The sequence below is a fragment of the Haliotis rubra genome, unplaced genomic scaffold (genome assembly GCF_003918875.1).
Source record: "Haliotis rubra isolate DU_JTF1 unplaced genomic scaffold, ASM391887v1 Scf413, whole genome shotgun sequence".
Lineage (NCBI taxonomy): Eukaryota > Metazoa > Mollusca > Gastropoda > Lepetellida > Haliotidae > Haliotis > Haliotis rubra.
In genome coordinates this window covers 465,841-492,292 of record NW_025767095.1, presented here as the reverse complement: position 1 = coordinate 492,292, position 26,452 = coordinate 465,841, and the positions used below count along the sequence as shown (strand labels likewise).

The following is a 26,452-nucleotide window of genomic DNA, read 5'->3' as shown; positions in this document are numbered from 1 at the left end:
CGTTGTGATCAAGTAGAACTAACTATAAATCACCCGTCCAAGTCTGTAAAGTGACATTCCAAATACATGTATATCATATGTTACATGTATCATGTTTCATTGGACCACTTTGTAGATTTGCAGTTGTCAGAGGGATAAATAGAGTCTGTGGTCCAGACTACCAGTTGTCAGACTTCCAATTTTTGTGGAAGCCACGTTGGCTGAGTGAGAAGATCGCTGATTCTGCGTGCCGGGGAAAAGGCGTCTCACTCTGAGCGGGTGGGTTGGAATCCCTGATGAGACTCATGCTGTTATTACGGCTGTCAAAATATGCGAATTTGCCATTAGACGAACGAGTAGTGTACTTGGTTATCTATATGTACGTGTCCACCGATTTGTAAACGGATCGACCAAAAGCTGTCCACGCCCAAGCTAACACAAAACATTTTCGAAACATTTCCATATGTTTTCAAAATAGTTTTTCAACAACATTTTTGTCAGAACCAGAGACCACATACCGATATGGGCTCTGGTCAATACGTTTCCGTAACGTTCTGTTTCAAAACGATTAAAAATGTTAGTGAAATTGTTTTAAATGCCATTGAAGAACATCATGCTATGTGAACAACATGGGCGAAAGTATTTCACATTTTATAACACTGAAGAAATGTTATTAAAGAACATATTAACGAAATATTGTCACCATGTTTTAAAAGCATTATGGACACGTGTGCCAAATAATACAATAAACTGTAAATGTCTGAGACTACTGGACATGTTATTAAAACGTTTCCAGAATCTTACAAATTCACGTCAATAAAACGTTTTCAGAAGCCTTTCTGGAATATTTTGCAAAACATCATTGAAATGTTATAACCAAATATTCAGAAAAAAGATTACTAAAATGCTTCTGGAACTATACAAATTCACGTTAACAAAACACTTTTTGAAAACATTTGCTAACCATTTCGCCCAAACATTTTGAAAACATTATAGCCAAACGTTTTCGAAAATGTTTCTGAAACGCTTTTGGAGCCATACAAAATCACGTGAATAAAACGTTTTAAATAACATTTCTGGAACATTTCGCGAAATGTTTTGGGGATGATTTCATAACAGTTTTCGTGTTGGCTGGGGTGTTATCTAGTCAATGTATTTTGTAAAACAGCTGACATAAAATATAATTGTTTGAGACAGCCACGAACGATCTGACAAATACCAAGGCGAGACAGTGATCAGCAGTGTGACAATGACTCAGCCAGATTGTGGCATATATATGAGCATTGTACGTAAGCTTCGATAGATATACAGGCGTACATCACAGGGCAGTTGACACATGCCACCAGGTGGCGTTGACACAGAAAACTCCAAGCATGGCGGACGGTTCTGAGATGCGAATTCTGAACGGGGACAAACCCCCGGACAGTACGTCACTATCAGCCAATGACCTTGCAAAAAAGTTGCAGAAGTCTATGCTAAGGTGAGTAATTTATCTACATGGGTGTTTTCGTTGGTAAATTTTCATGACAGAGGATAAATGCTAACTCAGAAAGGAATGTCAACAAGGTTCGCTGTTTCACCTCACCTGTAGATGAGTGCAGACGCTACTAATTAATTTCTCACGGGATCTTCAATGCGTTGCTCAGATTTCACATACCAATGGTACTGTATACCGATGACTGCTCTACCAGGCAACATTTATGTGATAAGTTACAGTTACCAAGATATAATTTACTAGAAATATATTGTCAGTTATGTTTGATCTACGTTGGATAACTATTTCGTTAGGCTAGTATTCGTTTTGAGGATATAGTACGTACATTCAGGGATACTCTACAACAGGGATAGGTCACTCGCTTGCTTTCTTTACCATTTGTACTAATTGCGTGAGCTGATGTCATGCTCCAACGCACCAACTTGATGCCTGTTCAGCGCAACATTCGGCTGACTTTAGCATGTTTCAGCCAGTGTCCAGATAAGATTTAGCTCATGTGGGTTCTTTCTTTCTTTCTTTCATTTTGGATTGTATTATGAATGTTGAGGGGGTATTTCATTTTCCGTTACCCACTGCTTTCAAATATGTGCGTATTTCAGTCATTTTACTCACCTAAGTATTATGTCATTGAGCATGTTTACTAAGCAGGTATGTCCTGCCTTGTATCATATCTAATCAAAACCAACTTAAATATAATGGAAATGATTTCATAAAAAAATCACTTATCCAATACTGACAGTACAACACTAGTCCTATACTAACAGTACAACTTGATAGCAATCGATATCTTTTTGATTACACAAGCGATTTTTATAAATATATTCCGTACGCATTTGTTTTAAACTTTTTGTGTATTTTACATTTTAAATGCGTAATTGGTACGCAACAATTATTTTTCAATGCGTAATTGGAAATTTTCTATGCGTATTTTACCCGGATACGCAGCTTATCTGGGCCTCTGTTTAGTGACACTCAGGAGCATCGGACGAATATCATAAAGAACTGTGATCACAGTTGGACCAGAGACCATATAATAGAATGACCCTGTGCAGTTCATGGATGTGCTTTGACATCTTATACTGCCCAAAAAAGTACTGATATAATAACAAATTTGTGTTGGGTGGACAAGCCTGCCTCATAACACCTGCTATGACCCTTGATTAATGAGAGAATCCATATCAATATTTGCTTGGCATAGTTTTGTGTTGTTAACTCCAAAGACACCCTCTCACCATTAATCTCATAGCACTGGTGTAAAACACTTCTCTCCAAACACTAGCTTTGCTATTCACTTTATATTTATAATATTTTACCAAACATGTTCTACATATACCTGGCTAAAACTGTTGGAAATTTATAATATATTTACCAAACATGTTCTACATATACCTGGCTAAAACTGTTGGAAATTTATAATATATTCACCAAACATGTTCTACATATACCTGGCTAAAACTATGCTGGAAATTTATAATATATTTACCAAACATGGTCTACATATACCTGGATAAAACTATTGGAAATTTATAATATATTTACCAAACATGTTCTACATATACCTGGCTAAAACTATGTTGGAGATTTATCATATATTTACCAAACATGTTCTACATATACTTGGCTAAAACTATGTTGGAAATTTATAATATATTTACCAAACATGTTCTACATATACTTGGCTAAAACTATGTTGGAAATTTATAATATATTTACCAAACATGTTCTACATATACTAAAACTATGTTGGAGATTTATAATATATTTACCAAACATGTTCTACATATACCTGGCTAAAACTGTTGGAAATTTATAATTTATTTACCAAACATGTTCTACATATACCTGGCTAAAACTATGATGGAGATTTATATTTTAACAACAGCTTCATACTTCACTGACAGGGAACGTACAAAGATAATTCACATTTATTGTTATAACAACAGCTTCACACTTGTGTGCTGGCGATTAGGTGCCTGACTTTGAGGGTGTGAGTTCAAATCCCGGAATGGACTCAACCCAATAAAAGTACTAGAATCTGTACTTTACTGAGAAAGTGTAATCCCAAATATAACATATGTTAAACAGCTTCTCTCTTCAATGATTGGGAACTTACACAACAGGTTTGCTGCTAGACTAAGGCTTAGTCTCTGAATATATATAATTTTGATAGTAACAAACAAGCCCATTTATATTGAAAAGGAGCCCTAGGGAGACCAGAGATTCAGAGGAAATCTAGACTTGCTTTATTTAGGGCTTTAGCACTGCAGAGAGGGCTTGGCAGTAGGGAAATTAATGTGGTTCAGGGACTGTGAGACAGACTAGTTTGCTGCGGACAGATCCACAATTTCTGCTGGTAGGTTGTTAATACACGTTGCTGTTGCAGGTTGAAGGGGGACTTCATGACGGGGGAGGGCCGTGGCGTCAACTACACTGATCTTGCCAATAGTGATGTTTTCAAAGAATACAAGACTCAGGCTGCATTGCTGCACAATGTCAGTCTGGAGACTTTATCACAAAATCAACTCAAGGCTTTCTTCATCAGTATCCTTCTCATCTTCTGCTCACTGCTCAGTAGTACACAGCCACGTGTCTTGTTGGCATGGAGATGTTTGTATAGTCAGATTATAAAGTTGAATAAGACACCACCTGATTGGTTGAGTGGTCAGGCCGTTTTGTTCTTTAGGTACTTGTGCCAGATGGATGCAGCATTAGATGACAAAGGTCTACTGCACCATTCCTCAGTTTTACATTACAATACACTTCACGATTCCTGCAGTTTGAGACAAAATACAATTCTCCATCTGAAGAATTTAGACAAAACCTTTCACCATTCCTCAGTTTTAAGTTACAATACATTTCACCATTCCCAGAGTCTATTTTGTTACTGCATGTTTCAGAACAGCCAATGTGATCAGCCTTCCATATTTGGGTGCATCATGTTTCACCTGACCTGTTTGTATGATCACTGATAAGAACTGTACTTCAATGTTTATTATGTCATAATTCACAGTTCAGGTCAGGGTTTGATCTGTGCTGGAACGTCCATGTGGCATGTGTTGTTCACTACAAGGACAGAGGCTACTGTTAGAGACTGCTGTTAGAGCCTGTTATCACATGACTGAGGCCTGTCAGCTAGGGATGAGCATTGGTTGAAACACTGTGTTGCAGTATATAGTGATACATAGTGTGATACATTGGGGGCTGATATGTTTGTCACGGACTGTACATGCAGGTCGTATTTCTCAAACTGAATTAACTACCTCAGCACACAAAATGTCTGCCACTTCATGTGCAGCCATGAGATAGTCAGCAGTACTTTTATTGGGGTTTGATTTCAAACTTTTCAAATGCAACAATTTCTTGTACCTTTTTTCTTGCTTTCTTTTAGTACAGCCAGACATCTTTATCTCACAAATTGTCCCTATGATAAGATTAATAATGAAAACTGCTGCTGATATCATCTTGTCAGGAATTACCTACAACTATGTATCTGGTCGATGTCTCTCAGGTGGAACATGGCAACACAAGTCACACACCTGCAGCAATCCACCACAGTGACATCAGTGGGTTACCATGGTTACATAAGTCACACACCTGCAGCAATCCACCACAGTGACATCAGTGGGTTACCATGGTTACATAAGTCACACACCTGCAGCAATTCACCACCGTGACATCAGTGGGTTTTTACACCCGGTCAAGGTGGGCTCGATCCCGACACCTCAACCTCGCTGGATCACTAGCCTGGTGCCTTAAACAGCTCGCCCACCGCGCATAAGTCAGACACCTGTAGTGATCCACCACAGTGACATCAGTGGGTTACTGTGGTTACATAAGTCACACACCTGTAGTGATCCACCACAGTGACATCAGTGGGTTACCATGGTTACATAAGTCACACACCTGCAGCAATCCACCACAGTGACATCAGTGGGTTACCATGGTTACATAAGTCACACACCTGTAGTGATCCACCACAGTGACATCAGTGGGTTACCGTGGTTACATAAGTCTTCTACCTGCAGTGATCCACACTAATGATATCAGTGGGTTACCATGGTGACCCTACAGAGAGAAATATATGCAGCCCACTAACACTGTTAATATGCCCGTGGAGTTTACTGTTAATATGCCCGTGGAGTTTACCAAACAATCGACCATTGCTGCTGAGATATATGACTATAGGACTGTGTTTGGGATTTAGGGTGCGGTGAACAAGTAACATCAGTGTATAACCAGCCCACATAAATCAGGGCACCTGTTTGCTTGTTATCTGGGCCTCATGACAGCCCCCAGGCTATTACCTCTGAGTATGGTACACTTCACTCGAAATCATAAAGATTTTGTGTCAACAAATTGATGCCGCTGTCACCCATTTGCCATGAAATATATGAGTGTATATCTGCTTTAAGATTATAAAACCTAATCATCAAATGATATAATACAGACTATGTATTGGTTATGGTGTGCACAGAGACCGCGATTCCGTCGAATAATATTTGAAATCCTCACAAACCTATCTTCAAATGCTTGACCTAAAATCAAAGGCAGGAGTTTCCAATGGTGCAGATGCAATGAGTTTGGCTGTGTCACTGTTGAAAGTTGTACAAGTAATGTTGCATCAGTCAGTATGGACCTTGGAATGTTAGTCAGTATGGACCTTGGAATGTTAGTCAGTATGGACCTTGGAATATAAGTCAGTATTATTTGTGCACATTATATTTTAGCAATATTCGTACATATACAAAATCGCTCAAACAACCTTTCGATGCCTAAAGCTCAGAATGAATGGAACATACCTGCAGGGCCGACAAGGTCTATATCGGAAGGTGTTTCGCTTGTCTGGGATTCACAAATTACATATGTTCTCATTTTGTCATCATTTTTCAGCTGTGACTGCCCATTCCAACCAATGCCAGAATCTGCCAGTTACTGACCAACTCATTTTAAAGACTGTCCTTCCTTACATATACTCGTTATCTCCTGCTCGGGGGATATACTATTAGGCTCCGTCCAAATTGGAAAATCTTAAGAACCGTTGACTAGATTCTTTTCATACTTGGTACCTAGGTTCATCACAGTATAAGAAAGGTCCCAGTCAGGTTTGGTGATCTTGACCTTCATTTCAAGGCCACAAGGGGTCTTTAACGTTTTACCCTTGTCAGCGAGATATCTCAAGAACCGTTCACTTGATTTTCTTCATATTCAAAACCAAGCTTTACCTAGGGAAGGCGCAGGGCCCAGTTGATTTTGGTGACCTTCACTGAATTTTCAAGGTCACAGCAACACTTTGAAGAGTTCAGCATGTTAAGCTGCATGTTAAGCTTGTCAGCAAGATACCTCAAGTACCGTTCACTGGATTTTCTTCATATTTGACATCAAGCTTCATCCAGGGAAGGTGCATGGCCCAGTCGATTTTGGTGACCTTCACATAGTTTTCAAGGTCACGGCGACATTTTGAAGATTTCAGCATGTTAACCTGCATGTTAAGATTGTCAGTGAGATATCTCAAGAACAGTTCACTGAATTTTCTTCATAGACTTTCAAGATTTGAATGTTTTTCAATAAGCAGTTATTACTATTATTGCATATTTCATACACTAAGACATTCATGTCAAGGTCAGAGTCAGTTTTGAAAATATTTGTGTGTTTGAACAACTTCAGAACAAGATATCAACAGGTTGACTGGTCATGTTTTTGTTGACATTTAACTTCATCTTAAATTACGACCTTCACTTTCATTACTTTTTAAGTTTGATTTGATAATTTGCGGTGGGGCATTATGTCACCTTAGTGACAATGCTTGTTCTGGTTCAGTACAGTCTGATTGTAGAGTAGCCTAATGGTTAAAGCGTCCACTCGTCACGCTGAAGACCCGGGTTCGATTCCGCTCATGGGTAATGTGTGTGGGCTCAGTGTGTGAAGCCCATTTCTGGTGTGAAGCCCATTTCTGGTGTGCCATGACATGATATTGCTGAAATATTGCTAAAAGCGACGTAAAACCATACTTACTCATTCACTCTTCTCACTTTTTTCCTGTGAACTTCTCCTTGATTGACTTCTGACTTTGTGGGCGTGTCAAGGTGTGCGCAAACATGATACACGTCACACCACCATATGCACTTCACCTGGAATGTTTTTCAATCTGATCATTTCTGCCTGCTTTTATCTATATTATTGTTTTGACAAAACAATTGTAAATGTCATATTGTTTTCAATATCCAATTTAATTATGAGGATTAATTGAGTAATTTGTTTTCTTCAGTTCATGGTAGTTTGATAAACCATTGTTCAAACTGTATGAATGTACTTAGTGGATTCTTAAATCTGATCCCTGTGTATCTACCCTGACAACAGTGTCCTGTGTATCTACCCTGACAACAGTGTCCTGTGTATCTACCCTGACAACAGTGTCCTGTCCAAACTGTATGAATGTATGTAGTGGATTTTTAAATCAGTGCCCTATGTATCTACCCTCATGACAGTGAGATTGACAGTTGACAGATGGGAAACTTTTTATCTCTCCAAGATAAACATGGAATCTTGCCATGACTTGGCATCTTCTTCTGGGAACATGTGAATGTTATCTGGCTGAAGTCGGTCAGATTCGTATTAAGGAGACAGTGACCCTACTGAGGAAGTAGCCTGGTTGTTGATGAACATGAACAACACTGTCATCTCTTTACATTGTGCATGGGCCTCAATCACTTTGTGACATGTCAGGCCTCTTGATACAGGTTAGACGTCTTGATACACATGTCAGGCCTCTTGATACACATGTCAGGCCTCTTGATTCTCATGTCAGGCCTCTTGATTCTCTTGTCAGGCCTCTTGATACACATTCCAGACCTCTTGATTCTCATGCTAGACCTCTTGATTCTCATGTCAGGTCAGGCCTCTTGATTCTCATGTCAGGCCTCTTGATTCTCATGCCAGACCTCTTGATTCTCAGGTCAGGTCAGGCCTCTTGATTCTCATGTCAGGCCTCTTGATTCTCATGTCAGGTCAGGCCTCTTGATACACATGTCAGGCCTCTTGATTCTCATGTCAGGCCTCTTGATACACATGTCAGGCCTCTTGATTCTCATGTCAGGCCTCTTGATTCTCATGTCAGGTCATGATTCTTTGTCAGGCCTCTTCTCATGTCAGGCCTCTTGATCACATTCTCATGTCAGGCCTCTTGATTCTCATCTTGATTCTCATGTCAGGCCTCTTGATACACATGTCAGGCCTCTTGATACACATGTCAGGCCTCTTGATACACATGTCAGGCCTCTTGATACACATGTCAGGCCTCTTGATTCTCATGTCAGGCCTCTTGATTCTCATGTCAGGCCTCTTGATTCTCATGTCAGGCCTCTTGATTCTCATGTCAGGCCTCTTGATTCTCATGTCAGGCCTCTTGATTCTCATGTCAGGCCTCTTGATACACATTCCAGACCTCTTGATTCTCATGCCAGACCTCTTGATACACATGTCAGGCCTCTTGATACACTTGTCAGGCCTCTTGATACACTTGTCAGGCCTCTTGATGTCAGGCCTCTTGCTCCTTGATTCTAATCAGGCCTCTTGGTGGGGTAGGCCCTAGTGGTTAAAGCGTTGGTTAAAGCATTGGCTCGCCACGCCAAAGACCCGGGTTGAATCCCCACATGGGTACAATGTGTGAAGCTCATTTCTGGTGTCCCCCGCCGTGATGTTGCTGGAATATTGCTAAAAGCGGCGTAAAACCAAACTCAGTCAGTCAGTCAGTCTTGATAATCTTGTCAGGCCTCTTGATACACTTGTCAGGCCTCTTGATACACTTGTCAGGCCTCTTGATACACTTGTCAGGCCTTGATACACTTGTCAGGCCTCTTGATACACTTGTCAGGCCTCTTGATACATACATGAGGCCTCTTGATAGACAGGTGGTTATGACAAGGGGCTGGTGAGATGAGGTGGGTGTGACTAAGGGGCTGGTGAGATGAGGTGGGTGTGACAAGGGGCTGGTGAGATGAGGTGGGTGTGGCAAAGGGCTGGTGAGATGAGATCAGTGAGACAGGGGTCTGGTGAGATGAGGTGGGTGTGACAAGGAGCTGGTGAGATGAGATCAGTAAGGCAGGGGTCTGGTGAGATGAGGTGGGTGTGACAAGGGGATGGTGAGATGAGATCAGTAAGGCAGGGGTCTGGTGAGATGAGGTGGGTGTGACAAGGAGCTGGTGAGATGAGATCAGTAAGGCAGGGGTCTGGTGTGAGATTAGGTGGGTGTGACAAGGGCTGTGTGTGAGGCTGATGTGTGGGTGATGATGATGATACCATCCACCTTCTATCCAGCTTCTGTCCAGCTTCTGTCCAGCTTCTGTCCAGCCTCTGTCCAGCTTCTGTCCAGCCTCTATCCAGCCTCTATCCAGCTATGGCAGTGTGATACCACAGGAAGATGATCCTCACTCACGTCATTGTTATTGTCGGTGTTAGAGCAGATTACGTTTCAGTGAGTTCCTGTCTCCACTCACTGACTCATCACACGACATTGTACGGTCTCTGTGTTCTGTCATCTACTGCTGGCAGACCCCCGAGGCAATCAGTGTCCTTCATCATCCATTATTCAAGCTGATAAGGCTGAATGTACTGGGGATGCTATATAACCGTAGGTGTATGGAGTGAACGTCACAGTGTGTAATTGATCTCCAAGCAAGATGAATATTCAGTTCAAGGTGACACAACCTATTTAACATTGGTTGGTTTGGGCAGTTTAGCAAGCAAACAACTACTGTGTGTTTTCAGATTGTTCCATGCATATGTCCTTTCTACACAGATATATTTTCCAGATGTCAGACACAATTTGCTGATGTTTGAGTACAGTTCAGACCATATATATTCTTACCAGCTTGGATGTTTGTGCCACTGGTCATTACTGTCATTTCACTGTACATGAGGGTCATAAGTCCTGCTATTGAGTCTAGAAATTTACAACTGTGGTGACTGACTGTATTGTTATGATTACACAATGTGATTAATGGTCAATTGTAACATGAGACTCTATTGTTGTGTGAAGCATGTGACCTGCTACATGGGTTCAGATGCTGACAGACCTCCCTCTGATAATATTGTGAAGCAGTGTAACTGGTGACTAAGAGGTGACCTCCACAGCCTCACCTCCACAGGTTGACATCCATAGGTTGACATCCACAAATAGATCATGTGTGTAGGGTATACAGACATTATGGGTAGACAAATAGATCAGGTGTGTAGTGTATCCGGGCATTATGGGTAGACAAATAGATCAGGTGTGTAGTGTATCCGGTCATTATGGGTAGACAAATAGATCAGGTGTGTAGTGTATCCGGACATTATGGGTAGACAAATAGATCAGGTGTGTAGGGTATCTGGACACTATGGGTAGACAAATAGTGCAATGGTATTTATATTTCAACACAGAACAAATATTTACTACAATGACAAGATAGCTGAACTATGAACAGACCTTTTTGTGTTCCTAAGAAGTAAGAACAAACATATGCCGATAAGCGGATCAATCACAGGGAATAATGGCTGTGTTGGGCCACACATGCATATATTAGCATTTTGATGGACATTTTATTGCAAGTTTAAAATCAGCTGAAGTTGTGTAGATGTAGGTGGGCAGCCTCTGACAAGCCAGTCAGTAACGAAGGAGACGGCTCTAATTGGGTTCACTGCTGTCACAGCTGTATGTCCATTGACATGTCATGCTTCAGTAGGCCTGAGTGGAGAGCTTGTGTGCATGAAGACCGACAGTGAGTGAAGTGGTGGTACCGGGAGTGTTGGTGATTGGATCCATGTCATTTGTCACGCTTACCACCCTTTCAGTTTATCAGAGATAAGAAACACAACAAGGAATATATGTGCAATGCTTTTTTCAAAATATCAAAGCTTACTGGTTTCCTGAATTTACGTATTGCTGCTTGCTATGGATACCATTATCATCATGCATAGTCTTGGGTACAACCTTTGTGCTACTTATGTATGGATCATAAATATCTGTAATTGTCAAAGGAAAAGCAGAGATTTCAATGTTTTTCCTTTTAACCTGATATGTAGCATCTACGACTCAAAACCTACCTCTTCAAAACATTCTACAACTGCCAAATATTCTGATGGTTATTTTGACAAACTGTCATATTTTCATCATCAACTCTAGAGACTCTTATATGTGTAGCGCTTTGAGCTCTGGATGGACTATGGCGCACAAGAAATAGCCATTTATTATTAGGGCAGGGTTAGAATGAGCCTTCAGTAACTCATGTTTATCGTAAGAGGTGACTATCGGGATTGGGTGGTCAGGCTCGCTGGCTTGGTTGACACATGTCATCGGTTCCCAATTGCGCAGATCAATGCTCATGCTGTTGATCACTGGATTGTCTGGTCCAGACTCTATTATTTACAGACCGCCGCCATATAGCTGGAATATTGCTGAGTGCGGCTTAAAACTAAACTCACTCATGCAGTCATTTACTCGCCCACTCATTTATTATTATTATTATGATCGAAATGTGTCATTAGACAAGTGTACACTTGTGAGAGAAAGCTGTATCAGTAAATAGTACTAAACAGTCGGATGACCTTTTGATGAGTTGTTTGTTGTAATGTCTGGGTGTTTGGTGGTTATAAACAACAGTTATGTTTCCATACTCAAATAACTAGAGGTCTGTTTTATGTCAAGTGTGTGTATGGGTGGGGATTTGTGGATGGAGGGATGTACGTATTAACACATATCATGAAGTAACGTCTAGATTGTGCCAAAATATCCACTGTCACTTCACTGCAGCAACTTCACTGATATTTGGTTGTTTTTTATTTGATTGTTATCACTGCACTTAGCAGTATTCCATCTGTGTGACGGCGGTCTGTAAATAATTCAGTCTGGACCAGACAATCCAGTGATTGGCATCATGAACGTGGATCTACACAATTGGGATGCAATGACATGCATCAACCAAGTCGGCGAGCCTGACAACCCAACCTCATTAGTTGCCGTCATGATAAGCATGGGGTGTTGAAGACCAATTTGAAAACCTGTATTATTTTACTTTATAGACAACACTGACGTATGCTTGTCGTAAGAAGAGGCGACTAACGGGATCAGGTGGTCAGGCTTGCCAGCTCGGTTGACACATGTCATCGGTTCCCAATTGCGCAGATCGATGCTCATGCTGTTGACCACTGGATTGTCTGGTCCAGACTTGATTTTTTACATACCGCCGCCATATAGCTGGAATATTGCTGAGTGCGGCTTAAAACTAAACTCACTCACTCACTCACTCACTCTCTCAATGTATGATTACATGATATGATATTTGTATAGCGCCAATATCCAGCTCAGCTCATCTGCTCAAAGAGCTTTGTTTTTCCATCGATCATTGGATGTCAATCTCAGTGGCACATCATATTTTTCAATCTCAACTCATTGGGGATCATACAACTCCTGCAGCCATCTAGGCGCACCACGTTACTGTGGCTTTTCCATCCTTACGAGGTACCCATTCACAGATGGGTGGACTGGGACACATAGTCACAGTACTTTGTCCAAGTTTACTGCACGTTGCTGTACCCGCAACTAGGTGTTAGCACATATTCATGTGGCCACCATCTGGTCATTTACCAACAGATTCGTGGGTTCTTTTAACTGCACAGGGCTGTGTACTGTACACTAGGGGTTGTGACAACACTGAAAGAGCCTGCACACAAAGTTGACTCCAATGTTCAGCTCTATTGTGTGTAAAACCAGCCATTATTTCCTTCAGACTCAGAGAGATATTGCTATCAGCATGTTCAGCTTGTTTACCAATCCTGATTTCTTCAGACATAGGGGCGGTGGGGTAGCTTAGTGGGTAAAGTGTTGGCTCATCACGCCGAAGGCCCGGGTTCGATTCCCTACCTGGGTACAATGTGTGAAGCACATTTCTGGTATCTCCCCACAGTGATATTGCTGGAATATTGCTAAAAGTGGTGTAAAACCATACTCACTCACTCAGAAATAGAATCCTGTTAAACCAAGTATAGATGATTTGGTGTTACATTATGGTAGAAAACAACTTAAAGTTTGAACATAAAGGGTTATTACAGAATCTCAGGGTCATATTATGCTATGGTGGGTTTCTGAGAGTTGTTTGAACATAAAGGGTTATGTTACAGAATCTCAGGGTCATATTATGCTATGGTGGGTGACACCAATTGTACGGCATGCCCCAAACTTCCTGAGGTTGGTATCTCTGCCCCGATAAGTGACAATGGCTGAACTTTGTAGCATATAAGGACGTAATTCTAGCCCTGCTGCAAGGCTTACCACATGATAAGTTCATGGATGTATACTAATTGTATCCTTTAATAGGCAAGTCTAGAAGGGTGCCAGACTTTTATGGGGACAACTTGTTTTTATTATTGATATACTGTACTTAAGAAATACAGTAAGCTCTACCCCATGTATAGTGTAATCTACCCCATGTAGTAGTGTATGTTTTATTACACTATTAGAAAAAGTAATAATCATAGTATTATAGACTGTGCAAGTCGCTGTGGAGCATTGTTGGTTAATGCTACACATTCAGATATATGGAGGTACTGTACACTCTCGGCAACATTCCAGATATATGGAGGTACTGTACACTCTCAGCAACATTCCAGATATATGGAGGTACCTACACTCTCAGCAACATTCCAGATATATGGAGGTACTACCGTCGCTGAAAACTGGCGAAGCCTAATTGAGCTGTTTACTCAGCAACATTCCAGATATATGGGGTACACTCTCAGCAACATTCCAGATATATGGAGGTACTGTACACTCTCAGCAACATTCCAGATATATGGAGGTACTGTACACTCTCAGCAACATTCCAGATATATGGAGGTACTGTACACTCTCGGCAACATTCCAGATATATGGAGGTACTGTACACTCTCAGCAACATTCCAGATATATGGAGGTACTGTACACTCTCAGCAACATTCCAGATATATGGAGGTACTGTACACTCTCAGCAACATTCCAGATATATGGAGGTACTGTACACTCTCAGCAACATTCCAGATATATGGAGGTACTGTACACTCTCAGCAACATTCCAGATATATGGAGGTACTGTACACTCTCAGCAACATTCCAGATATATGGAGGTACTGTACACTCTCGGCAACATTTCAGATATATGGAGGTACTGTACACTCTCGGCAACATTCCAGATATATGGAGGTACTGTACACTCTCAGCAACATTCCAGATATATGGAGGTACTGTACACTCTCAGCAACATTCCAGATATATGGAGGTACTGTACACTCTCAGCAACATTCCAGATATATGGAGGTACTGTACACTCTCAGCAACATTCCAGATATATGGAGGTACTGTACACTCTCAGCAACATTCCAGATATATGGAGGTACTGTACACTCTCGGCAACATTCCAGATATATGGAGGTACTGTACACTCTCGGCAACATTCCAGATATATGGAGGTACTGTACACTCTGGAGGCAACATTCCAGATATATGGAGGTACTGTACACTCTCAGCAACATTCCAGATATATGGAGGTACTGTACACTCTCAGCAACATTCCAGATATATGGAGGTACTGTACACTCTCAGCAACATTCCAGATATATGGAGGTACTGTACACTCTCGGCAACATTCCAGATATATGGAGGTACTGTACACTCTCGGCAACATTCCAGATATATGGAGGTACTGTACACTCTCAGCAACATTCCAGATATATGGAGGTACTGTACACTCTCGGCAACATTTCAGATATATGGAGGTACTCGTACTACTCTCGGCAACATTCCAGATATATGGAGGTACTGTACACTCTCGGCAACATTCCAGATATATGGAGGTACTGTACACTCTCAGCAACATTCCAGATGTATGGAGGTACTGTACATACACTGTCAGGTCTAGCTGCCTCACAGTCAAGTCATCATCTGTACAGACAACACTATCAGGTCTAGCTGCAGCTCATTAGCAGCGATTCAGCTTTTAAGTATAATGGGGATATACTTTGTACTGATTGAGGAACTGCAGAGCCCATGGAATCAAATGGGCTGTGTTAGTACGAGGCTTTGATTTGTAGGCAATAAGCAGTAGGTTTGAGAATAATATAACATCTGGCATATCCATGCTCCAGTGGCTTGTAACAATGGCCTGTTTTCACTGTTGGAATAACTAGACGATATTTCATGTGTCTTGTGGGAAAATACTGGCTCTGTTGGTCCCTGCCTGGCGCTTCGTATTAATGGGTACAACAAGGACTGGTCGGCTCGGAGTCAGTATAATGTGTCTGAGTGGGGTATTCATGCTTCACTGCAGCATGGTATCTCAGTGGGCTAGCGCTATAAAACCAGCTTAAGTCTGGGCTAGTACAAGCATCCGCACATACACATACACGCATGCACGTCGTCATATGAGCGAAATATCCTCAAGCACGACGTTAAACCCAATTTCACCTCACCTAATGTGGTCTTAATTTCAGAATTTTAACCAGGTAGTGTTTATCAGATAGTAGGTACACATGCTTGTACTTAACCCGTTGCTGTCCAACTTCTTAATGCCTCTACAGGAACACAAGTAGGTTATCTCTACTTCCCTTGTAGTCCCTGTTGTTGGGCTGCTGCTGTAGAAACTGGCTGATTTATCAACACATGAGTTGTAACTTGTGTAGAATCACAGGCACCTCATATCACAAAGTGATTGTGGATGAATAGAGACTGCATTTACAGCTTTTCTGATAACGAATGGACATTGAACTGAATTTACAGTGGCAAGATATTACATAAGTTATGTTGATATTTGTGGTTTCTGATCTCTCTCCTCTGTAAAGAAACAGATAATTGAATTTGCAATGATCCACAAGTGCATCATCGTTATGATCAGGTTGGATAAACCTGACAAGTGAGTTCATGTTTTATTAAAATAAAGGTTTTTACCTTGTCAGTGTGAAAGCATTGTACATTCTTCTGAATATAGTTTCCGTCCTGGAACTTTCCAATATATCAATAGTTTCAGTGAATGAAATATTAAAATGCATCATCTCTTATTCAGTTCCATTATTTCTTCCAAAGATTAACTGTTGCCTTTAGTACAGCAGCAATACCCGCTATGGTCGTTCAGCAGTCGATTTGTTCGCATCACAAACCTTAATTACCTCGTCTGTGTGGTTTCACCGAGTGATTGTTCAGGACGAGATTCCTATACAGTCGGGCGACATGGCTGTATATATTCATTTCCATTGTTGGAAAACTACATTCTGAAAAGACATTCTGAGTCCCCCTCCAATTTCATCTTGTTATTCCCCGCAACGCATTTTGCGGTGGGTATTAAAATGGACTCCGTCCATGCGTGCGTCCGTCCCGTGCACATTTGTCTTTTCTGGAGCAGAACTCTAAAACCGTTCAATATTTCTTCACCAAACTTGGCACATAGATAGATCTGGTGGTGTACTGGTGCCTTTTGGTAGTTTTGGAATTCTGAATAAAATATTTTTTGGCGTTTCCGTGGCAACAAGTTTGACTTAGCCTGAAATTGGTGGTAGTGCTCTTTTCTGGAGCAGAACTCTAAAACCGTTCACTATTTCTTTACCAAACGTGGCACATAGATAGATCTGGTGGTGTACTGGTTCCTTTTTGGTAGTTTTGGAATTCTGAATAAAATATTTTTGGCATTCCCATGGCAACGAGTTTGACATAGACTGCAATTGGTGATAATGCTCCTTTCTGGAGCAGAACTTTAAAAACCTTTCAATACTCTCCTTCCACTTTTCTATATACACACCTAAATATTTGACATAATCATAACTCGTAGACATAATCATGAAGAGTATTTTGCCATTGAGGGGGATATTGATGACTTTGTCTTCTTGTTGATTCTTACAACACCCAAAGTGAAGCCTGGAGAAACAACAGTCCCAAGGTTTCCAGCTGTGACAGCCATTTGTCCTTCAACTTAGTTATATTTCGGTTATTGATTCATCATGAGTACAGTTCATTATTACTCTACTTCCCAGACGTTTTAAGAACTGTTTGTTTCCACTATCCATTGTGGGTAGCCTAGAACTATAGACAAGTCCATTCCTGATGGAATACGTGTACATATTAACCATTGTGGGTAGCCTAAAACTATAGACAAGTCCATTCCTGATGGAATACGTGTACATATTAACCATTGTGGGTAGCCTAAAACTATAGACAAGTCCATTCCTGATGGAATACGTGTACATATTAACCATTGTGGGTAGCCTAGAACTATAGACAAGTCCATTCCTGATGGAATACGTGTACATATTAACCATTGTGGGTAGCCTAGAACTATAGACAAGTCCATTCCTGATGGAATACGTGTACATATTAACCATTGTGGGTAGCCTAAAACTATAGACAAGTCCATTCCTGATGGAATAACGTGTACATATTAACCATTGTGGGTAGCCTAAAACTATAGACAAGTCCATTCCTGATGGAATAACGTGTACATATTAACCATTGTGGGTAGCCTAAAACTATAGACAAGTCCATTCCTGATGGAATACGTGTACATATTAACCATTGTGGGTAGCCTAAAACTATAGACAAGTCCATTCCTGATGGAATACGTGTACATATTAACCATTGTGGGTAGCCTAAAACTATAGACAAGTCCATTCCTGATAGAATACGTGTACATATTAACCATTGTGGGTAGCCTAAAACTATAGACAAGTCCATTCCTGATGGAATACGTGTACATATTAACCATTGTGGGTAGCCTAAAACTATAGACAAGTCCATTCCTGATGGAATACGTGTACATATTAACCATTGTGGGTAGCCTAGAACTATAGACAAGTCCATTCCTGATAGAATACGTGTACATATTAACCATTGTGGGTAGCCTAAAACTATAGACAAGTCCATTCCTGATGGAATACGTGTGGGTACATATTAACCATTGTGGTAGCCTAGAACTATGGGTAGACAAGTCCATTCCTGATGGAATACGTACCGGGTACATATTAACCATTGTGGGTAGCCTAAAACTATAGACAAGTCCATTCCTGATGGAATACGTGTACATATTAACCATTGTGGGTAGCCTAAAACTATAGACAAGTCCATTCCTGATGGAATACGTGTACATATTAACCATTGTGGGTAGCCTAAAACTATAGACAAGTCCATTCCTGATGGAATTAACCATTGTGGGCGCCTAAAACTATAGACAAGTCCATTCCTGATGGAATACGTGTACATATTAACAACCATGGGTATGTTCTTGTTATGTAAACCTTGACTATCCTCCCAGACATCTATAATGCTTTAACCATCCACGGCTTAGCGGAGAAATCGGTGCTGCCTGACTCGGTGCTAAAGGTGAATCAGTTCTGGAAGACCACAGCTTACAAGATTGCAGGGCTGGTCTTTAACCTGGACGATATTGAACATGGGGTGCTGAGAGGTAGGTCTTTACCCTGGACGACATTGAACATGGGGTGCTGAGAGTTAGCGCTTTTAAAATGGAATTTGCCAAGTCATGTTATTGCAATTGCATGTATTACATGTATAAGTTGCTTTAATAAAACTGATCACGTGGCCAATAAGCAAAGAAGGTTTTTGTGTAGTTTTTCATTAATATATCAAGTGAAATATTCTAAAATTCTCACTTTTAAGATAATCTTCGTTTTTCCTGCTTTATCTGGCAAGGTGACTGAGTTGGAATCCTTCGTAAATCCCTGGGGACACTGCAGGGATCTTCATGACTGAATCATTCCGCTGTAACACAGTTGCATGCCATCAGTTCAATGTAGACTGTTGCTCGGTGCTGTTATCAACCACTCCAGGGTCGGCCCTAGCTCGACAAGTGTAAACATTTTATTTATCAGTTGTACAACAAAACAGTGTGATTTTAGTGATACAGTGGTTGATTTGTTGCCAGGCAACAAGGCGCATCCTGCCTCCACAGAACTACAGTTTGGTCCAAAGGACCCCCGCTTGAAGTACAAAATGCTGACAACTGACCCACGGATACACTTTGCTTTAGTCTGCGGGGCTAAGGTAGGTAACTCTAGACAAACTTTATTTTAGGCTCTCAAAATATCAGAGAGGTGAACTTAATTCTTGCAAATCGTGATAAGTTGACCAGCCAGAGTTGTTGGTGTCAAAATGTCAAAAAGAGGCTGAGTATCTGAATCTTGTCTTGCAGTCTTGCCCAGCTATCCAGGTGTATGGAGAGGACAACCTGGAACAGGCGCTGGAGGGAGCCAGCAAGAATTTCTGTAAACAAGAAGTATCAATGTTCACGGAGACTGACGAGATCTGGTTGTCCAAGCTGTTCCAGTGGTATCGAGAAGACTTTGGCAAGATCGACACAGATGTCATAAGGTAGGGAGGCAGGGCTTGTGTTCTGTAGTAGTTGGGGGGCCTCCTGGTCTGTAGTAGTTGGGGGGGCTGGTCTGTAGTAGTGGGGGGCCTCCTGGTCTGTAGTAGTTAGGGGGCCTCCTGGTCTGTAGTAGGTTTTTGACCTTCTGGTCTGTAGTAGGTTTTTGACCTTCTGGTCTGTAGTAGGTGGTGGATCTTCTGGTCTGGTCTGTAGTAGGTGGTGGACCTTCTGGTCTGGTCTGTAGTAGGTGGTGGACCTTCTGGTCTGTAGTAGGTGGTGGACCTTCTGGTCTGTAGTAGTTGGTGGACATTAGTTGTGTGATCCTGTGTGTATTCTCCTCATTGATGTGTGATCCTGTGTGTATTGTTATGTAGATGTGTGATCCTGTGTGTATTCTCATTGATGTGTGATCCTGTGTGTATTCTCCTCATTGATGTGTGATCCTGTGTGTATTGTTATGTAGATGTGTGATCCTGTGTGTATTCTCCTCCTTGATATGTGATCTTGTGTGTATTCTCCTCATTGATTTGTGATCCTGTGTGTATTCTCCTCATTGATGTGTGATCCTGTGTGTATTCTCCTCATTGATGTGTGATCCAGTGTGTATTCTCCTCATTGATGTGTGATCATGTGCATATTCTCCTCCTTGATGTGTGATCCTGTGTTTATTCTCCTCATTGATGTGTGATCCTGTGTGTATTCTCCTCCTTGATGTGTGATCCTGTGTGTATTCTCCTCATTGATGTGTGATCCTGTGTGTATTCTCCTCATTGATGTGTGATCCTGTGTATCTCCTCCTTGATGTGTGATCCTGTGTTTATTCTCCTCATTGATGTGTGATCCTGTGTGTATTCTCCTCCTTGATGTGTGATCCTGTGTGTATTCTCCTCATTGATGTGTGATCCTGTGTGTATTCTCCTCATTGATGTGTGATCCTGTGTGTATTCTCCTCATTGATGTGTGATCCTGTGTGTATTCTCATTGATGTGTGATCCTGTGTTTATTCTCCCCATTGATGTGTGATCCTGTGTGTATTCTCCTCATTGATGTGTGATCCTGTGTGTATTCTCATTGATGTGTGATCCTGTGTGTATTCTCATTGATGTGTGATCCTGTGTGTATTCTCCTCATTGATGTGTGATCCTGTGTGTATTCTCCTCATTGATGTGTGATCCTGTGTGTATTCTCCTCATTGATGTGTGATCCTGTGTGTATTCTCATTGATGTGTGATCCTGTGTGTATTCTCCTCATTGATGTGTGATCCTGTGTTTATTCTCATTGATGTGTGATCCTGTGTGTATTCTCATTGATGTGTGATCCTGTGTGTATTCTCCTCATTGATGTGTGATCATGTGTGTATTCTCCTCATTGATGTGTGATCCTGTGTTTATTCTCCTCATTGATGTGTGATCCTGTGTGTATTCTCCTCATTGATGTGTGATCCTGTGTGTATTCTCCTCATTGATGTGTGATCCTGTGTGTATTCTCCTCATTGATGTGTGATCCTGTGTGTATTCTCCTCATTGATGTGTGATCCTGTGTGTATTCTCCTCCTTGATATGTGATCTTGTGTGTATTCTCCTCATTGATGTGTGATCCTGTGTGTATCCTCATTGATGTGATCCTGTGTGTATTCTCCTCATTGATGTGTGATCTTGTGTTTAATCTCCTCATTGATGTGTGATCTTGTGTGTATTCTCCTCATTGATGTGTGATCCTGTGTGTATTCTCCTCATTGATGTGTGATCCTGTGTGTAATCTCCTCATTGATGTGTGATCCTGTGTATTCTCCTCATTGATGTGTGATCCTGTGTGTATTCTCCTCATTGATGTGTGATCCTGTGTGTATTCTCCTCATTGATGTGTGATCCTGTGTGTATTTTCCTCATTGATCGGTGATCTGTTGTGTGTTTTCCTTGTAGATGTGTGATCCTGTGTGTATTTTCCTCATTGATCGGTGATCTGTTGTGTGTTTTCCTTGTAGATGGGTGATCCTAAGTGTAGTCTCAGTGTAGATAGATGATCTTCTGTATATTGCCAGTGTACATGGGTGATCCATGTGTGTTTTCATAGATTTGTGTTCTGTGTGCTTTCTCCTCTTGGTTGAGTGATCCTATGTGTATTTCCCTTGTAGATGGTTTATCATGTGTGTTCTGTTTGCAGATGGGTAATCCCCTACCTGGAGCCCAGCATTCAAGACAGGGCCAACATCCTGCTTCTGAAGCTGGAGACACAAGGAACAGTTGCCATCAAGTTCAATGATTATGATTGGTCACTCAACAGTTCATGATAGTACAACATCTCTGATTGGTTCCCATCTCTGCATTTTGTCCCAACCAATTATGTTTTAATGTCAGCAATATCTGTGATGTCTGCCTACAGCTGCCTTTGTATAACTTCCTGTAACCTTGTTCCCATGGTCTTTCCATCAATATCTTGATCTTAAGTGTGGGGTGACCTGTCCAGGTGTGGAACTTTTAGCAGTGGTCAAACTATTCTTTAATAGGCTTCTTCCAAATGTCACTGGGTTGATTTGGCAGGTCTTGACAAGTTCAAGGCCATGATGTGGAAGTATATTTCATATAACTTTTATCTTTAAGCCGAATGTAAGTATACCCTTTTAGGACAGGATCCAGTTTGAAAGTTTTATGGTTTATCTCTTTATTGTTATCTCTTTGTCAGCTGACAGACATGACCAAGCATCAACGTTCATATTGTTTTAAATCTCGGCAAATCCTACAACATGAACTACTAGGGCTTGTCTGTTGAAGGTCAGGGTCATCATGGAGGTTATTATGAAACATGCCTGCATTGCCAGTTACTGACTACTGTTGAACCATTAGTACTGTGGTTAATGAAGGCGATTTGTGAATCCTACTGCCGTGACTAAGTCCCTCTTTCTGACAAATATTGCTTATCTCACACAACACAACACTCTTCAGTATTGAACACTGCCATGCTGGCTTCCACGATTATCTGTAGTTAGTGTCGCCATGGTAACTGTTTTCAAGTAAATGTGAGATGGCATGGTTCATTGTTCTAGTCCTATGACAGAATTAACATTCAATTTTGTTCAAGTAGCAAGTATAATTATTCATTATAATTCCATGTCTCTATCTCGTCTGAAAAAAAGTTTGTTCCAATATTAAAGAGACAGATGATGATGGAGATACCTTATTTATCTTTTCATCTGTGAGGTGTTGGCACCGAGTGTTACATGTGTCTCCTCTTGCATGTTTGCAATATATACTACTTCCTCATTGTAGTCATAGCTTTCATATACTGTCAGTGTGACAACTGTTAATCATACACACACTTTTGTATCTTCACTAAAATAGAACAAAAATACTATAGCAATTGTTGAAAAATGTGTGTATTGATATAATGGAGTCATTTGAAAATCCATCTTAGACTGTATGGAGTGTTCCAGCGCCCCCTGGAGGCAACATAACACATACGTTACATCAATGGCCACACCTACTGTCCTCCCTCAGAGGTTGCTACTACGGCATGATGGGTGTGTTTGTCTCTGGCCACACCTACTTTCCTCCCTCAGAGGTTGCTACTACGGCATGATGGATGTGTTTGTCTCTGGCCACACCTACTTTCCTCCCTCAGAGGTTGCTACTACGGCATGATGGGTGTGTTTGTCTCTGGCCACACCTACTTTCCTCCCTCATAGGTTGCTACGGCATGATGGGTGTGTTTGTCTCTGGCCACCTACTTTCCTCCCTCAGAGGTTGCTACTCACGGCATGATGGGTGTGTTTGTCTCTGGTCCACACCTACTTTTCCTCCCTCAGAGGTTGCTACTACGGCATGATGGGTGTGTTTGTCTCTGGCCACACCTACTTTCCTCCCTCAGAGGTTGCTAGGTTGCTACTACAGCATGATGGGTGTGTTTGTCTCTGGCCACACCTCACGGCATGATGGGTGTGTTGTCTCTTCCTACTTTCCTCCTCAGAGGTTGCTACTACAGCATGATGGGTGTGTTTGTCTCTGGCCACACCTACTTTCCACACCTACTTCTGGCCACACCTACTTTCCTCCCTCCCTACTACAGCATGATGGGTGTGTTTGTCTCTGGCCACACCTTCCTCCTCCCTCTAGGTTGCTACTACGGCATGATGGGTGTGTTTGTCTCTGGCCACACCTACTTTCCTCCCTCAGAGGTTGCTACTACAGCATGATGGGGTGTGTTTGTCTCTGGCCACACCTACTTTCCTCCCTCAGAGGTTGCTACTACTTTCCGGCATGATGGCATGATGTGTTTGTCTCTGGCCACACCTACTTTCCTCCCTCAGAGGTTGCTACTACAGCAAGATGGGTGTGTTTGTCTCTGGCCACACCTACTTTCCTCCCTCAGAGGTTGCTACTACGGCATGATGGTGTGTTTGTCTCTGGCCACACCTACTTTCCTCCCTCAGAGGTTGCTACTCCGGCATGATGGGTGTGTTTGTCTCTGGCCACACCTACTTTCCTCCCTCAGAGGTTGCTACTACGGCATGATGGGTGTGTTTGTCTCTGGCCACACCTACTTTCCTCCCTCAGAGGTTGCTACTACGGCATGATGGGTGTGTTTGTCTCTGGCCACACCTACTTTCCTCCCTCAGAGGTTGCTACTACAGCATTATGGGTGTGTTTCATGATGGGTGTGTTTGTCTCTGGCCACGTCGTCGTCGCCGTGTACTTGCACATTTGTCTTTTCCGAGCAGAACTCTAAAACTGTTCAATATTTCTTCACCAAACTTGGCACATAGATAGATCTGGTGGTGTACTGGTGCCTTTTGGTAGTTTTGGAATTCTGAATAAAACATTTTGGCGTTTCCATGGCAAAAGTTCGACTTAGCCTGAAATTGGTGGTAGTGCACTTTTCCGAGCAGAACTCTAAAACCGTTAACTATTTCTTCACCAAACTTGGCACATAGATAGATCTGGTGGTGTACTGGTGCCTTTTGGTAGTTTTGGATTTCTGAATAAAATATTTTTGGCGTTTCCATGGCAACAAGTTCGACTTAGCCTGAAATTGGTGGTTGTGCTCCTTTCCGAGCAGAACTCTAAAACCGTTCACTATTTCTTCACCAAACTTGGCACATAGATAGATCAGGTGGTGTACTGGTGCCTTTTGGTAGTTTTGGAATTCTGAATAAAATATTTTTGGCATTTCCATGGCACCATGGCAACAAATTTGACTTAGCCTGAAATTGGTGGTTGTGCTCTTTTCCGAGGTGAACTCTAAAACCGTTCACTATTTCTTCACTAAACTTGGCACATAGATTGGTCTGGTGGTGTACTGGTGCCTTTTGGTAGTTTTGGAATTGTGAATAAAATATTTTGGCGTTTCCATGGCAACAAGTTGACTTAGCCTGAAATTGGTGGTAGTGCTCTTTTCCTCGAGCAGAACTCTAAAACCGTTCACTATTTCTTCACCAAACTGGACACATAGATAGATCTGGTGGTGTACTGGTGCCTTTTGGTAGTTTTGAAATGTTGAATAAAATGTTTTGGGCTTTTCCATGGCAACAAGTTGACTTAGCCTGAAATTGGTGGTAGTGCACTTTTCCGGAGCTAAATTCTAAAACCGTTCACTATTTTCTTCACCAAACTTGTCACATAGATTAGTCTAGTGGTGTACTGGTTCCTTTTTGGTAGTTTTGGAATTGGTGATAGTGCTCCTTTCTGGAGCAGAACTTTAAAAACCTTTCAATACTCTCCTTCACACCTAAATATTTGACATAATCATACCTCGTAGACATAACCATGAAGAGTATTTTGCCATTGAGGGGGATATTGATGACTTTGTCTTCTTGTTGATATAGTGTCGAGGGTACTTTCTGATATACATTGAAGACAAATTAACACTTTCCAAATCTTGAGGTATTTTCATTTCTGTACATTAGAGGTGAACCACTTGTTTCTAGCCCTGGATCATGTTACCATTCTCTTCATTAAAGACAGGGTGCAAATGTATGATTCATGTTGAGTTTATCTTCAGCCCCTGAAATGTGCTCCTGGTGTTGCAAAGACACGGTAGTTGTGGGAGAGACGATCATTGAATTATTGTGCGTTCTTAAGACGTACTATATTGAACGTTCACCAAATTACAGACACATTCTCCACTCATGTTGCATTACACTTGAAGGAATTCACCTTGCAGAGGGAGCTCCCTTCATTTCTCAACACCCTGATGTAGCAGATACACTTTGCAAAACTCAACTGGCTAACAATAACAATTTGGTTTCCAGTACCTACTGACTATAAAGGGGTGGTCGGGGTAGCCTGCTAGTTGTCATGCTGAACACCCGCGTTCCATTCCCCACATGGGTACAATGTGTGAAGACCATGTCTGGTGTTCCCCACCATGATATTGCTAAAAGCAGTATAAAACCATACTCACTCACTTTAATTTTGCCAAAGGTGAACAAATTTTGCCAAATACCTATTGCTACAGAATGTGTGAGTGATACACGGTCTTATAGCCAAATGAATCTCTGTACGTGTTATCTCCGCGTCTCCTTGAGTCCTCAAGCACCGTGTTGGGATCGGGTGGTCAGTTTCGCTGACTTGGTTGACACATGCCATCGTTCCCAATTGCGCAGATCGA

The 26,452-nt window shown here is 41.6% G+C and overlaps 1 protein-coding gene across 4 annotated transcripts; it reads left to right on the top strand.

Annotated features, from left to right (window-relative positions):
* The first annotated feature begins 1,316 nt into the window (after window positions 1-1,316).
* Window positions 1,317-24,491, top strand: LOC124288152. Of its 4 annotated transcripts, none has more exons than XR_006901401.1 (9): window positions 1,317-1,459; window positions 3,858-4,015; window positions 18,775-18,927; window positions 19,405-19,523; window positions 19,672-19,850; window positions 22,013-23,345; window positions 23,654-23,715; window positions 23,959-24,020; window positions 24,278-24,491. XR_006901401.1 is itself a non-coding variant. In XM_046724723.1 (6 exons), exons 1-6 carry the CDS (start codon window positions 1,353-1,355, stop codon window positions 22,137-22,139), a joined length of 843 nt encoding a protein of 280 aa, XP_046580679.1. In that variant the 5' UTR covers window positions 1,317-1,352; the 3' UTR covers window positions 22,140-23,395. The 4 variants fall into 4 exon arrangements, 1 of the variants encoding a protein (XP_046580679.1); XR_006901400.1 differs by having other exon boundaries at window positions 24,155-24,491; XR_006901399.1 differs by lacking the exons at window positions 23,654-23,715; window positions 23,959-24,020; window positions 24,278-24,491 and adding an exon at window positions 23,408-23,524.
* The last annotated feature ends 1,961 nt before the right edge of the window (window positions 24,492-26,452 follow it).